The sequence below is a fragment of the Scyliorhinus canicula genome, chromosome 14 (assembly GCF_902713615.1).
Source record: "Scyliorhinus canicula chromosome 14, sScyCan1.1, whole genome shotgun sequence".
NCBI classification, from domain to species: Eukaryota; Metazoa; Chordata; class Chondrichthyes; order Carcharhiniformes; family Scyliorhinidae; genus Scyliorhinus; species Scyliorhinus canicula.
The window spans coordinates 45,735,351-45,746,382 of NC_052159.1; the positions used below are offsets into that span (position 1 = coordinate 45,735,351).

General features: G+C 49.7%; 1 protein-coding gene across 1 annotated transcript in view; it reads right to left on the reverse strand.

Moving 5' to 3' along the window:
• Positions 1 to 888: 888 nt before the first annotated feature.
• The window catches only part of LOC119977218, a 469,907-nt gene continuing 459,763 nt past the window's right edge, over positions 889 to 11,032 (reverse strand). The window contains exons 11-12 of the mRNA XM_038817936.1: positions 3,814 to 3,963; positions 889 to 962 (exon numbers count right to left, since the gene is read on the reverse strand). Coding sequence (XP_038673864.1) covers positions 889 to 962; positions 3,814 to 3,963 — 224 coding nt within the window. The remainder of the gene's footprint in view (positions 963 to 3,813; positions 3,964 to 11,032) is intronic.

Below are 11,032 nucleotides of genomic sequence, written 5' to 3' on the forward strand. Positions count from 1 at the left end.
GTCAATTATTGGATACTTAACATCAATTTGACATGCAATTGGAATGTCTCTTAACCCATACCCAACATCTCGCCACCTCTCCTGGCTCTGTCCTGCCGGTGGGACAGGAATGAAGATGGTGGTGTCTGGGACATTGTCTGTAAGATATGATTCTGTGACTATGACTATGTCAGGCTGTTGCTTAATTGGTATGTGAGACAATTCTCCCAACTTTGGCACAAGCCCCCAGATGTTAGTAAGGAGGACTTTGGAGTGTTGGGTTTGCCATTGTCGTTTCTAGTGCCTGGTTTCATTCCTTTTTTGAAGGGGTTGAGTGGCTTGCTTGGCCATTTTAGAGGGCATTTAAAAGTCAACCACATTGTTGTGGGTGTGGAGCCACATGTGGGCCAGACCAGGTAAGGATGGCAGATTTCCTTTCCATTAGGGAAAGGGCATTAGAACCAGATGGATTTTTACGACAATCAACAATGGTTTCATGGTCATCATTAGACATTTTATTCCAGATATTTTATTAGGCTCAAATTCCATCACGTGCCAAGGTGGGATTCGATCCTGGGACCTGGGTCCCCATATCATTATCCTGGCTCTCTGGATTATTAGTCCAGCGTCAATACCACCTCCTCCTCCACTGCCGCCTCCTCTCTTCTGCCCAATAGGCTCCATTAAATTCCACCCATTAACTCTGGTTCTTTCTCCACAAATGCTCAGTATTTCCAGCATTCTCTATTTTTATTTCAGATTTCCAGCATCTGCAGTGTTTTGCTTCTGTATTGACAAATATTATAAGATTTAATGGGTACTTACTCTGTTTGTTACATGGCTTTCTATGGGGTGTATATTCGACAATTAATTTACAAATGTATTAACTTCATGAAACTAACAGGGAGGTTAAGGACAAGATTTTTGCAAAGCTACCTCACAGGAGTCGTGAGCCATAGGGAATTCCAGTCCTAATTCAGAAACTAAAAAGAGAAAAGGGCCATAACATTCACATTGGAACATATTGCCCCACTTACATTTTCATAAAGCTGTTAATCAATCACATCCATTCATGGTAATAATGACAAAATACTTTTAACCACACCACAGCTCTTAATCTTAAATAAACATACAGGCATTGAAAAATCTCTTTAAAGAAAGATCAGAGGCAGGACTTTTCGAATGGTGGGATTTCCCACTCTGCCACCTGATGAATCACTCTGAGGGGTATTAATTGGCTAGAGACGGGACAATTGCTCCTCATTCAGGCAGAGGTTCCACTGCAGAAAGCTGATGGACAATCTGATTGGATTGGAGCAGGTAGGTGTGGGTAGTCTGATGGCAGGGAAAGGAGGTGAGGTCTGTGCGGTGGAGGTTTGGCGGGGTGGTTGGGGATAAGGGAGTGGAAGTCTTGATGGAGAGACTGGTGGGGAAGGTGTATCCACGGGGAGCAGACCTTGGAGGGGGTATCCCATATGTAATAGCGATTAAGGGCCTTAATCAGGGTGAGGATGCTCAGGCTACCGAGGCTTCATGCACCTCCGCCCACCCCACCCGCCTGGTTAGGGGCAGGCAGGAGGGCGGGAGGAAGGCCACCCTGCAAAACAGCCAGTGTGTGATCGTAGAATTGTGCCCCAGGTTAAGTTATCAATCAAACAAAGCCAGCACTCCCCTGCAAGCTGTGCTAGTTCAAACACAGGACCTGTGCAGTAGGACTGAACAGCAAATTTTATGACAAGTATAATTCACGACTGCTTGAGCCGTGGTATCATGACAGATATACATTCCATTTAATTTTCATATCAAATTACTAATTCAATCAAAAATGTAACCGGAACCATGAAGTAATCTATCCTGATCAGGATGCAAAACAGTCTAATTAAAAAACATCCAAAGCAAATGCAAAATTGAGACAGGGTCACCCATAGTCATCAACCCTCATCAGATTAAGCAGAAATTAATTTAGAGATCCGGTGATACTAATCAAAAATCGAGTGAAATTGTACATAGTGAATATTTCTGAAAATTGCAGCTGATCTCATTCTGACTTGCAGCTACAAAGATAAGCTCAAGCAGTGAAGAGAAATTATGTCATCAAGAATCAATGCCAAGGTTTGTGAAAGAAATATTAAAGAACTTGACCATATTGCTAGCACACCAATGCTGTTCTCAGACAGTATTTCATAGGGGCGATGTGGATCTCACTTGCCAGCTGGAGAGATAGTGAGGGCCCCACGACACCCCATTTCGAGGAGGCCCATTACATCTTTTGCTAATCAAACACTTAACTGGGCAGCAGCGAGCCCTTCCCAGGATCAAGGACCACAGGGATGGAGGTCCTGCCCACCAAGAGCTGCCAGCTAATCGGAGACGGGCAGCTTTTCATTGCTCGGCAGTGCCACTGGGGTGGGTGGCTGCTTCTGGCGATACTACACCCACCTGAGGAACCCAGGCAAAAGGTGAGTGTTGGCAGGAGGGGTATCACAGGGTTGGAGTTGCAGGGGGAGGGGTTGGTGGGAAATCAGCAGCATGGTCAAGCTGGCGACTCTGAGCAGGCCCCTGGTTTCCTGCAACTGTATCATTATTGTTTAAATTAGACAATGTGCTTGGCATGGCAGCGCAGTGGATAACACTGTTGCTTCACGGCGTCAGGGACCCGAGTTCAATTCCCGGCTTGGGTCACTGTCTGTGCAGCGTCTGCACGTTCACCCTGTGTCTGCGTGGGTTTCCTTCGGGCGCTCCGGTTTCCTCCATGAGTCCCGAAAGACGTGCTGTTAGGTGAATTGAATATTCTCTCCCTCGGTGTACCCGAACAGGTGCCAGAATGTGGCGACTAGGGGTTTTTCATAGTAACTGCATTGCAGTGTTAATGTAAACCTACTTGTGACACTAATAAAGATTATTAAATTATTATCATCAATTAGGCTCTGTGCTGCATTGTTCTTTGAGTGCCTTTGAATGTGCAACCAATTCCAGGAGCCTGAACGTAATCCGGGCAGCTTTGCTTTTTGGGCTGCCTGCCTACTGAATCTCTCATCTGCTGCTGGGTGACTACCAGGAATGACAGGACAAGACTCTTAAGTAGGCATTAATTGCCAAATTAAAGGCCTCAATGGGCCGCAGGGCTGGAAGGCAGTCCAAAGGTCTTCCCATCATAGACTTCGCTAAGACAGTAGTGGGAAGGCGGCAGTGTCCCCACCGGCCACCCTCCCATCTGAGACCCCTTCCATCCTGGTTATCCTTTTCTCCAACTTCTTACATCGGGCAGAAGATACAAAAGCTTGAGAAGTTCATAGAATTTACAGTACAGAAGGACGCCATTCGGCCCATCAAGTCTGCACTGGCTCTTGGAAAGAGCACCCTCCCTAGGCCCACATCTCCACCCTATCCCCATAACCCAGTAACCCCACCCAATACTGAGGGCAATTTTGGGCACTTAGGGCAATTTAGCATGGCCAATCCACCTAACCTGCACATTTTTGGACTGTGGGAGGAAACCGGAGCACCCGGAGGAAACCCACGCACACACGGGGCGAACGTGCAGACTCCACACAGACAGTGATCCAAGCCGAGAATCGAACCTGGGACCCTGGAGTGTGAAGCATTTGTGCTATCCACAATGCTACTGTGCTGCCCCAAGTTGTTCTAGTGTATTCAAAAACAACTTTTTTCCTGATGCTACTATACTCTTGAATGGCCCGTCTCTATACTAAACTGATCTTTTTATGTATTTTTCCTTTTTTACTGTTGTAATTATTTTTTATGTTGTATTTATGTATGTATGTAAGGAGTGATCTGGCAGGTCTATACACAGAATAATATTTTTCACTGTACCTTGAAACATGTGACAGATTTTATTATTAAATAATAAACAATAAATGCCCCCATCACCAAACCTTCCACAGGTGAGAGCATCAAATACTGTTCCTTGTTTCTCAGAATGACGTTTTTCACTTTTTAGTTGTTGCTTCTCATTTAAGTAAACTGACAGCACAAACCTTTCAAAACGTTCAACAAAGCAGATATTTAAAAACTGTGTTCAAATAAAAACCTGCTCAGAAGTGGAATTATTGGCAATCTCTAATTAGTGGATATCGTCTGTAGCCGCTGTCACTCCTATTTATTTTTCAACTCGTAATTCACAATATATCAGTTCAAACTTAATTAGAATGGTGCTGTGGAAGAAACAGAATTGGCAAAGTACTGTTCGATTAAAGATGACACAATGCATATTTTTCAACAGGGTCTGTAGCTCCGCCAACTTTGTGAACTTTGAAGACTGCCTCATCTACCAGGAATGCGCATCAAATTTAGCTATTGGTCCTGCACAACTTTACAGCCATTTGTCCAGCAAATGTGTGCAAGACCATCTAGTGAACAAAGTTCTCTGGTGCAGCACTACGTACAAAATGCCAATGCCTCAATTAAAGAAGGCCTTTTAGCCTAGAAATTAGTTGGCACCGTGTTCATTTTCCCAGCATAAAACAGGAACCTGTGCATCTAATATGACAGATATATACATAGATACATAGAAGATAGGAGCAGGAGGAGGCCTTTTGGCCCTTCGAACCTGCACCGCCATTCATCACGATCATGGCTGATCATCCAACTCTATAGCCTAATCCTGCTTTCTCCCCATAGTCTTGATCTCATTCTCCCCAAGTGCTATATCAGTCACTTCTTGAATATATTCAATGTTTTGCATCAACTACCTGCTGTTCACCACCTCTTTGGGTGAAGAAATCTCTCCTCACCTCTGCCCGAAATGGTTTACCCTGAATTCCCAGACTGTGACCCCTGGTTCTTGACCCACCCATCATAGGGAACATCTTCCCTGCATCTACCCTGTCTAGTGCTGTTAGAATTTTATAAGTCTCTATGAGATCCCACTTCATTCTTCTGAACTCCAACAAGAACAATCCTAATCTAGTCAATCCCTCCTCATGACAGTCCTGCCATCCCTGGAATCAGTCTAGTAAACCTTCGCTGCACTCCCTCGAGAGCAAGAACATCCATCCTCAGAAAAGGAGACCAAAATTGCACACGATATTCCAGGTGTGGCCTCACCAAGGCTCTGTATAATTGCAGCAACACATCCCTGCTTCTGTACTCGGAACATCTTGCAATGAAGGCCAACAACGAAGGTAAACATGAAGGTACTGCATGTGCAAACATTCTTGTGATGAACGTATTCACCATAATGCATGCATGATGCTGTGGCTAGGCAAGTTCATGACTAATAAAGCCTACTGTTCACTTGCTCTCTCTGCCTCCCTGTGAATTGAAGGTATATCAATTTATTAGTCATAGGCAGCACTATGGAAGCCGCTCTAAAGCCAGAAAGGCTCAAACTCCCGACGCCCGCGCGTCCGAAGCCAAGGAAATATTCGAACATTGGCTCCGATGCATCGAGGCCTATCTCGACTCTTCCAAAACTCCCTCAGAGACTCTCAAGCTGCGACTCCTCCACACTCGGAGAGCCATCGAATCTCAGTAATGATCGAGAAAGCGGCCATGTACCAGGCGGCGGTCGCAACTCTCAAGGCACACTTCGTGAAACCCGTAAATGAGGTGTTCGCCAGACACCCTCTACTACGCCGTCGACGCGCCGGGAAATCGCTGGACGAGTATCTCGAAACCCTGACCCTACTCGTGAGGAACCGCAGCTATCGAGATGAGAAGGCGGCGGAACATATGAACTCACAGATCCGGGATACCTACATGGCGGAGGTACGCTCGAATTATATCAGGCTGCGCCTGCTGGAAAATGGGACCTCTGACCTGCGGGACATGGTAAAGCTAGCAACCTCGCTAGATGTGGCCTACCAGCACCTCAGCGCCTTCCCGCGGGCCTGGTGAACCCCTCGTTGACAACCTCGTCGCGGCCCCATCGGACCTGATTCCATCGCAGGCCTGTGCCACGCATCTGCCAGCCCTGCCCGGGGAACCGCAGTGCTACTTCTGCGGCCAGGGTCAACCCCCTGGCGATTGTGGGAAGAAGGGGCACTTCGCTAGAGTCTGTCTGGGTCGGCCTAAGGCCCAGAATCGAAAATGCACCAGGCCGACCCATGGACTCGCAGCCCCACAGACCCCGCAATGCGGCTGCGCGCCTGCCCGGAACGCCCCCATCAGATGCGTCATCGGCATCGTGCGGCTCGTGGACGCCACCATCTTGGTCGCCGGCCCAACACTAACCGACATGTGCGACTCATGGGGGCCGCCATCTTGGCTGCCAGCCCTGGCACAGACCAACGCGTGTGACCGATGGGGGCGGCCATCTTGGTCGCCATCTTTACCCCAGCCCGACATGTGCGACTCATGGGGCCGCCATCTTGTGATCCACCGACCACACAGACTACCCGCAGCTGGGCGCAGTCACCCTCAACAAGTCGCAGCCAAAACAGCTGAAGAACTCCATGATGGTCATTAGGGTCAACGGGACGAGACCCCATGTCTTTTCGACTCCGGGAGCGAGCTTTGTCCACCCCGACATGGTAAGGCGCTGCGCCCTCCACACCTACCCAGCCTCCCAAACAATCTCTCTTGCCTCCGGGTCCCATTCGGTTCAGATCGGGGATACTGTATCACCATCTTGCGATGCAGGGCACAGAGGTACGCTTGTTTTAAGCTCTACATCCTCTCCACCTCTGCGCCCCCTACTGCTCGGATTGGACTTTCAATGTAACCACTGAAGCCTGACCTACAGTCAGCGGACCGTTGCTCCCCCTCACGGTGTGCAGCCTGTGACCCTCAAGGTCTCCTCCCCTTCATCTTTGCGAATCTCACCCCTGACTGTAAGCCCATCGCCACCAGGAGCAAGCGGTACAGTTCGCTGGACATGACGTTTATCAAGTCGGAGGTCCAGCGACTGTCGAGTGAAGGGATCACCGAGGCCGGCAACAGCCCCTGGAGAGCGCAAGTGGAGGTCGTCCGAACGGGGAAAAGAATCGGATGGAGTGGACTACAGCCAGACAATTAACCGATTCACGCAACTCGATGCTTACCCCCCTCCCCGCATAGCGAAGATGGTCAACCAGATCGCGCAGTACCGGTGTTTCTCAATGGTCGATCTGAAGTCGGCCTCCACCAGATCCCGATCCGCCCGGAAGAGCGCCACTGCACTGCTTTTGAGGCAGCCGGTCGGCTTTTCCACTTCCTCAGAGTCCCCTTCGGCGTCATAACCGAGTCTTGGTCTTTCAGAGAACGATGGACCGAATGGTGGACCAGTACGGTTTGCGGGCTACATACCCATACTTGGAAAATGTGACCATCTGTGGGCCATGACCAGCAGGACATGACGCCAACTTCCAGAGGTTCCTCCAGTCCGCCCGATCCCTCAATCTCACATACAACAAAGAAAATGTGTCTTCCGTACTACCCGACTAGCCATCCTCGGCTATGTCGTAGAGAACAGATTCCTAGGGCCCGACCCGACCGTATGCGCCCCCACACAGAACCCCCCCCCCCCACCCCACCCCCCCCCCCCCCCCCCCCCCACCCCCCCCCCCCCCCCCCCCCCCCCCCCCCCCCCCCCCACCCACCCTCCCCACAGCCCAAGGCCCTAAAACGATGCCGGGGCTGTTCTCCTACTACGCCCAGTGGGTCCCCAACTATGCGGACAAAGCCGCCCACTTATTCAACAACCACTTTTCCCCTGACAGATGAGGCCAGCGGACTCAGCCGCATCAAGGCGACATCGCAAAGGCCGCAATGCACGCGGTGGATGAGTCCATCCTTTTCAGGTAGAGTGCGACGCGTCAGATGTCGCACTGGCCGCCACACTCAACCAGGCGGGCCGGCCTGTAGCATTCTTCTCTAGGACCCTCCACGCTTCCAAAATTCGACACCCTCGGTCGAGAAAGAAGCACAAGCCATAGTGGAAGTCGTGCGGCACTGGAGGCACTGCCTAGCCGATAGGAGGTTCACCTCGTCACGACCAACAATCGGTAGCCTTCATGTTTGACAACGCCAACGGGGCCAAAAAAAATGATAAAATCTTGAGGTGGAGGATCGAACTCCACCTAATAATACAATATCAAGTATTGTCCTGGGAAGCTTAACGAGCCCCCAGATGCCCTGTCCGCAGCTCATGCGCCAGCGCACAAGATGATGACTTTGGGCTATCCAAAAATGACCTCTGCCACCCGGGGGTCACCCGGCTTATCCAGTTCATTAAGGCCCGCAATCTGCCCTTCTCCACCAAGGTGGTCAAGGCCATGACCAGGGACTGACACGGTCTGCGGGAGTGCAAACCGCACTTCTACCGGCCAGACAAAGCCGCTGGTAAAGGCTCCGGCCCTTTGAGCACCTAAGCATTGACTTCAAAGGGCCCTCCCCTCCACCAACCGGAATATATACTTTCTCACCGTCATCAATAAGTACTCCCGCTTCGCTTCACCATCCCTGCCCTGACATGACCTCAGCCACCGTAATAAAGGCACTGCACAGCATCTTCACACTGTTTGGTTTCCCTGCCTACGTCCACAGCGACCGGGGCACATCATTCATTAGCGATGAGCTACGTCAGTACCTGATCAGCAAAGGCATCGCCTCGAGCAAGACTACGAGCTATAGCCTGCAGGGAAATGGGCAGGTGGAGAGGGAGAACGTGACGGTATGGAAGGCCGTTCTTCTGGCCCTTAGGTCTAGAAGTCTCCCGATTTCCCGCTGGCAGGAGGTCCACCCTGAGCCCTCACTCCATCAGATTGCTCTTCTGCACGGCCACGAACGAGACCCTCACGATCGTTGTTTATTTCCCCAGGAAGTCCATCTCGGGTCTCGCTTCCATCTTGGCTGAAAAAACTCCAGGACCAGTCCTTCTCAGAGGCACATGAGGAGCCAGAATACCGACCCCTGGTGGAGGGGGTCCAGCTGCTCCACGCCAACCCCAGTACGCTTACATCGCGCACCAGGACAGACGGCAAGATACGGTCTCCTACGGGATCTGGCGGGCCAGCTGGTTCCCACGCCAACGTGCCCTCCTGCCCTACACCCCCCTCTCCACTGCCCACAGCCACCCACAGTGCTCCGTACACTCCCCTGGGTCTCCTGTATTGTCCCGCGCCAACACTGCTGCCACCATCACCCCCCTGCCTACCCCCGCACCCAAAACCGTCTCCGACACCCCGGACGGAGGCTCAAGCTCGACACAACGCCCCTGGAGTCACCAACCTGCGATAAACTGTGCCCACCGCACCGACAGAGCTGAGAGGTCGAAGAGAACCAAAACCGTCTCCAGATAGATGAATATGAAATGACCCCACATCACCCCCGCTGGACTTGATTTTTTTAACAGGGGGTGAATGTGGTAATGTATTCACCATAATGCATGCATGATACTGTAACTGTGACCTAGACCTGGAAGCGGTGATATGAACTGCTTCCAGGTACTACTGAACCCTGGTATGGCTCCGTCTCACCGGGGCCAATATAGACCGCCGCCTGTGGGCGGCATTTATCTGTACTACTGACTCTAGCTCGGCAAGGTCATGAATCATAAAGCCTATGTTCACTCGCTCTCTCTGCCTCCCTCTGAACTGAAGGTATATCAATTCTACAGCTGAAGCGTATATACACCATCATATTGGTCAACCTTTCTGTCCAAGCACCAGGTAACTCACCCAAAACAGGGCTCAAACCTTTGTACATTAATATATAAGGGACATAATGCCTGTTAGGGAGCCTGTTCTAAAATTCTGAAGCGAATACCGAGGTCAGTATTTTCAGGTGCTTGGCAACAAAACTAGCCTCCTTTGAAGAGATGCTGAAAGCTGCTACCTGAATAGTAATTAATGTTCCATTTACACATTACGGTGAGGCAGAAGGAACAAGACACTGCATCTGTCACTCACTCTTCCGCCTCTTGATTGCCTCTCAACTCCCACCCATCCTAGACACTCGTTACCATCTGGGCCAGTGCCTGAGCCAACTAAATTTCCTTTGTCCCTTGGGCATTCGAGCTGCCTCGGAGACCCTGGCTGGAACCCGCAGGTCACCAGTTTTAGACAAATGGAGCTGGCAACTCCCAAGGCCCTGCCTCTGGCTCATTAGCTGCATGCTCCATTCACTGCACCAGGATGGTGCTCCAATGTGGGTGCAATCCATTTTTCTTTCTTGATTTTGTTTTGAATTTGGAATTCCAGCACCAAAACAAAATAGAAATTCACAGCACAAAAAACTGAAAGTAGATTTACAAGGATTTATTGGGCCTGATTTTTTTAACTGTGCAAGTCAATGGGTTATACCGAGTTGAAAAATCTCACCCATGAGCCCTGATTCACAGCCACTTTGAAACGTACAAAAGTATAAGCAATTTTTTTGTACTGCACTTTTATTGCAAATCAACTAAAAATTTACAACAAATCTAGTATTAATGGCACAAACTCCATGCAACGCAATAGAATGGAGGTAATAGAGAGTTCAATAGAGGATAATAACCATTATATCTGATTGTAATCATAGAATCATCAAACTTACAGTGCAGAAGGAGGCCATTCGGCCCATCGATTCTACACTGGCCCTTGAAAGAGCACCCTACTTCAGCCCACACTTCCACCCTATCCCCATAACCTAGTAACCCCACCTAACTAGTTTGGACACTAAGGGGCAATTTAGTGTGGCCTATCCACCTAACCTGCACATCTTTAGACTGTGGGTGGAAACTGGACCACCCGGAGGAAACCCACGCAGACATGGGAGAAAGTGCAAACTCCTCACAAACAGTCAACTGAGGCTGGAATTGAACCCCAGTCCCTTGAACTGTGAGGCAGCAGTACTAACCACTGTGCCCCCCCCCCCCCCCCCCCCCCCCATTCTAAAACATTTTTGTTTCTTCTTCTCGGCAACCCACTGTAGTTGATGCGACTGAGTTGACATCTCCCAGAATCCTCTTCTGCCGCCTCTGCTAGATGCTCCAATTTGGAGGCAATCCAATTTTTTCCCCTTTATTTTGTTTTGAATTTGTCATTCTAGCACCAAAGTAATATAAATTCAAATCATAAAAATGGAAAGCGAATGAACATTGACTCATGCTGAGGTCAGTACTGTCAGCTGT